This window comes from Oryx dammah, unplaced genomic scaffold (genome assembly GCF_014754425.2).
Source record: "Oryx dammah isolate SB20612 unplaced genomic scaffold, SCBI_Odam_1.1 HiC_scaffold_5, whole genome shotgun sequence".
NCBI classification, from domain to species: domain Eukaryota; kingdom Metazoa; phylum Chordata; class Mammalia; order Artiodactyla; family Bovidae; genus Oryx; species Oryx dammah.
In genome coordinates, this window is record NW_024070189.1 from 104,385,664 (window position 1) to 104,390,504 (window position 4,841).

The window sequence follows — 4,841 nt, forward strand, 5'->3', positions numbered from 1 at the left end:
TCAGCCCTTGCAGGTGTAGACCTCCTCGCGCTGGGCGCACTGCCCGCACTCCACGTAGCAGCACCAGCGCACCTGGCACCTGCAGGGCCGGGTCACCACCCGACTCTGCGTGTTGTGGCCGCGCCCGCAGCAGATGCTCTCGCAGTTCTTCTCGCGGTGGCACCTGCGGCCGGCCGTGCCTGGGGAGAAGCGGCCAGCCACGCAGAAGCTGGGGGAGTCGTCCAGGTGCACCAGCTCTGGCGTGCGGGGCAGGGGATCGCCGCCACCTGCCCCAGCGGCCCGGCCCCGCGGGGGCGAGATGGCGCCGGCCTCGCCGGTGGCCTCGTTGGTGGTGCTGCCCACCTTGAGGGCCGTCTCGTATTTGTGCTTCAGGCGCTTGCCCACCTCGTGGAAAGGCGCCAGCTGCCGCCAGCACGTCCGCACGGTGCAGGAGCCGGACACGCCGTGGCACTTGCACGTGGTCTCCACCCCGGCCTTGATCACCTGGCGAGAGAGAGGGCGGTGGGCGAGAGGGCCACCCCGAGCCGCCTGGAGGCCGGCCCCCAAGACAGTTCTCAGAGGGGCTGGGACTGCCAGACCTCATGGCCAAACGGCTCCCCCACTGTTTACCACCCAGCCTTCCTGGCTCCCACACACAGCCCTTCCTCTCCAAGCCATGGATCACCCAGGACAGAAATTCCACGGCCAGCAGCACCACTTCAGAGAAGCCACCACAGCACTCCAAGTCTGCCTCCCGCACCACCGGGCTGCCCCCTTCCCGTCTCCACGTCCCAGGATGTCCCCTGCCAGGGCAGGGCACACCTCCCCACGAGCCCTACTGTCAGTGCCCCCCCAGGACCACACAGTCTGTTCTCAGCAGTCTGTACCTCGAAGATTTAAGGACAAGCAAGTCAGCGTGCCTGGTGGACATAACTGCTCACCAGAGTGTACGTTCTGAGTTGACCATGTCTCTGCCTGGACACAGGGACCAGGTGCTCCTGCATGTGTGGGCACCAGCTGCCACCCTGCCAAGGGTGACTTGGAAAGACGGAGAAAGCCTCCAGCGAGGAGCAGACAGGACAGGGCTGCACCCACCCCCACACACAGGCAGGGGCAGGCATGGCCCAGCACCAACCTTCTGCTCTGCATCTGGGAGCCTGCTGAAGACTCAGGCTGGCCCTTCCCCTTCGCAGGACTTGGGTCCCACGTGCAAAGCCATGGAGTCAAGCCAGCTGTCCCACAGGGCCTCCTGCCTGACTTCCCACACTGGGGTCCCAGGAGGGATGTGGGGAAGAGAAATGGCAAGGAAAGGGGAGGTTCCTCTCCCAGTGGGCCCCAAGCCAGGCCCAAGCTCCCACACAGCCCCCAGGGAGAGCCAACTCAAGGGGGATTAAGAAACATAGCTGCCCTCCAGCCAGGCAACAGAAGAGTCACATTTAATGATACTTTGCTGAGAAACCCGGACAAATTTAATTAAAATGTGGCTTACCCAGGACCAGTGGAGCTAATGGAGCACTTTCATATTCTGACTTTTCATTAATAGCTTACAAAAGGGCGAGTGCAGAGAAAAAGAAAGGGCCTCCCCTGGGGGATTTAATCAGCCTGCACCCCTCCCCGGAGGGTGGAAGGACAGGCAGAGCTCCTGTGGCAAAGGGGGAAATTGATTCTTTAATAAGCCCATACCTCAGAACCCTGGCTTCTCAATAAAGAGGGGCTCAGAATGGGGCTGGTATTAATTACCTCATCACCCCCTCCAGCCCCCAGGCTGGGACTCCAAATCCCAAGGGCTGCCCCACAAGCACGCAGATCCCACTCCCGCCCCTGACGGCCCCACAGCTCAGGCCGAGCCTTGGGAGGCATTCGATTGTCCAGGCTGTGCAGGGGCTAAGAGGGTGGGATGCTCTGTGCACAGTGAAGGTGGTGGGGCCCGATGCCTCCTCCAGGGTGTGGAGCTGAGGGGCTGCTGGGGGCCAGCTTGGGGTAGAGAGGGGCTGCCTGCAGCAAGAGAGCTGCAGCAGTCCTTTCCAGCTCGAGTCTTCTATTTCAAGCTTCCTCAGAACAGAGTCCTGGCCACAGACAGGGCCCCTGAGGCAGAAGCAGCCTCCCCAGCTTGGGCCAGCCACACCCTGAGCGTTTTCCCAGAGCCCCTGAACCACACGCTGACCCATCTGCCATTCACCTAGGTCCCTGGTGACAGGATCACCCACCTCTCAGCCCCAACAGGTAGGGTCTAGTCCATTCTCCACCTGGTTAGAGTTGCCCAGTAGACAAGACCCTCCTTCCGGCCTTGACCACCCAGGACACCCCTCCCTGCTCCCCAGCTAGCAGCAAGTAGGACTTCTGGCTCTACCCAACCATGCAAGACCATGGGGCACTCCCCCCAACAGAGCTCCCCATGACAACTAGTACCCTGCCCATTGGGTAAGTAATGAGCCTGATAAGCAGAAGGGCTGGAGGCCCCGGCTGTCCCCAGTGGCTGGGACAGACACGCCACGGCAGCCACCTCCCCCTCCTCTCAGACCCCCAGCCTTCTCCTGGACCGGTGCCCCTCCCCTCAGCCCCTGCCCCTTAAACACACATGCATCCTGCCCACCCCCTGCACTTTCCCACTCTGTGCCCCAGCCCATGCTAACTGCACCCACACCATCCCATGCCCTGTCCCTTGCCCCCCGACCCCACACCCTTTCCCACCCCTGGGCCCCGCCCAGCTTGCCTTCACACCCACGAGGTTGTTGTGGAAGTCCACACGGGCGCGCAGATCCTTGCTAGACCGCCGGCCCAGGAACTCCTTGACAAACTTGCTGCTGTACTTGAGGTTGTCTCCGCAGCCGCCCCACTGCCAGGCCTCCCGGTTCTCCAAGTCAGGCGCCTCATCGCAAGTGCAGCGTTCCATGCGGCCTGCGCTGCAAGCCTTGGCCAGCGCGTGCGTCAGGCCAGCGGAGGAGATGGCATAAAGGAAGGCTGTCTCCTTGAAGCCTGGGGGTGAAGGCGGGGGTGGGTCAGTGGGCCAGAGGGGCCCCCATCTCACTCGGGTGCAGCCAAACCACGGTCTCCCAACACATGCATTCCACACAGAGCAGGGTCTGTGGGAAGGACCCTCCATGGCGTGGTCCACAGGGAACCCGGGCAGACTTGCGCTCCTGGGGTTAGGAGGTGCCCTCTCATGCCCCAGACACAGGACTGCTCAGGGGCAGAGAACCCAGAATGAAGTGCAGCCACAGCAGTGCCCAGCACTCAGAGACCCCATCCCGCTGGGTCTAGAACCTACTAGACCGGCCGGGGGTCTCGATAAGCCTCGCCATGCCCTGCGCCTCAGGTCCCTGGTTTTTAAACAAAGCTGTTGAGAGATTCAGATGAGAGTTCCCCCTTGGCACCCTCATCTGGAAGGAGACACGAAAGAGGAAGTCCATGCTAAGAACTAGGGCACCAGCTAGACCCCTGCCCTGCGTGCCTCAGTCCCTGCCACGTGGCAAGAGCCGTCAGAGCTGCCCTGGGCCCTGTCACAGCTGTCCAGATGCACTTTGTGCCACCAGCAACTGTTCCACGCAGGTGTGAGGGGGACCAGGCGTCAGGGAGAGGGCAAGAGGAGGGTGGGGGAGCTGTGGTTTCCAGTCCCACCCACCGCGCAGCCACCAGGAACTCGGCTGAGGTGCCGCACGGGTCCCGCCTCCGGGCTCCCACCCAGGGTCCCGGCACACTCACCTCGCTTGAGGAGGCTGGCCCGGTAGCGGCCCTCCAGGGTGCAGTTCCAGCGCTCGAAGCGGAACTGGTACTGGCACTCGAGGGCACTCATGCTGACCGCCTCCACCAGCGTCTCGGCCACACCCGGGTCCCGGCGGCACATGCGCCGCTGCTTGCGCTCCAGCTTCAGCCGGTCACAGGCCTTGTAGTGGGCCTGGGCAACCGCTTCCGGCTCCAGGGTCAGCGGGAGGATGGTCAGGGGCTCACTGCCCGTCAGCCTGGGCACACAGAGGCCAAAATGAGCCCTGCTCCAGAGGTGGGAGGTCGGCACTGGGTGAGCTGCTGCAGACGCTGGGGCAGCAGCAGAATGTGGCGGCTGGGAAGCACAGTGGGAGCAGGACAGGAGCCCCGGTTGGCCCCCCTGGAGGACAAGAAGGGCAGCGAGCCCAGGGACAGGCAGTCCACAGAGAACCAGCAGGGCAGGGGCGCGAGCCCAGGGGACCCCAGCGCACCAGGCATCGTCTCTGCATCCACTTGCCCCTGTATCTCTCACGCCCTGCCCTGCCCTGCCGATGGCTTAGGGACCCCGCCTAGCCACCTGTGTGCGCTGGTTCTCTCAGGCTGCCCCGGGAGCAGACCCCAGGCACCCACGTGGCTGCTGACCCCTCTCCAGCACCTCTTGTCAGAAAGTAACACCCCAGCTGGCACCGGCCTCCCGCCCAGGTCTAATGGCAGGGGAAGGGACAGAGGGCTAGAAACTCACACACACACCTGGGAGGGCTGCCCAGCACGGGGCACTGGGGTCAGAGGCGCAGACAGCCAAGGCAGGGAGGGGCCTCGGAAGTCAGAGGCCGCGCGAGACGGACATCTACCGCAGCCTCCGTCACCTGCTCCCATGTCCGCTTCGCAGCTTGCTCCAGGCCTCCAGCCTCTGCCACCCCCAGCCTCTGCCACCTCCAGCTAGGGATGCCGCCCCTGGCCCTGCAGACCCTTGGGGAGGCCCTGCTCCCTCTCTGTCCCCCTGCAGCCTGTGCAGGCGGCCCCCATGGTTTCAGCCGAGTCTCTTGGAACACGTGCACCAGAAGAGGCCCCCAGCCCAGGACCCGAGCGGCGCTCAGGAGGCCCCCAGCCCAGGACCCGAGCGGCGCTCGGGAGGCCCCCAGCCCACGACCCGAGCGGCG

The 4,841-nt window shown here is 64.2% G+C and overlaps 1 protein-coding gene across 2 annotated transcripts in view; it reads right to left on the reverse strand.

Annotated features, from left to right (window-relative positions):
• The window catches only part of WNT9A (Wnt family member 9A), a 27,372-nt gene that overhangs the window by 82 nt on the left and 22,449 nt on the right, over nucleotides 1-4,841 (reverse strand). The window contains exons 2-4 of one of the 2 annotated variants that reach the window (XM_040241318.1): nucleotides 3,682-3,938; nucleotides 2,693-2,955; nucleotides 22-483 (exon numbers count right to left, since the gene is read on the reverse strand). In XM_040241318.1, coding sequence (XP_040097252.1) covers nucleotides 22-483; nucleotides 2,693-2,955; nucleotides 3,682-3,938 — 982 coding nt within the window. Of the gene's footprint in view, nucleotides 484-2,692; nucleotides 2,956-3,681; nucleotides 3,939-4,841 lie in introns of both variants that reach the window. The other variant, XM_040241317.1, reaches the window with a different exon arrangement.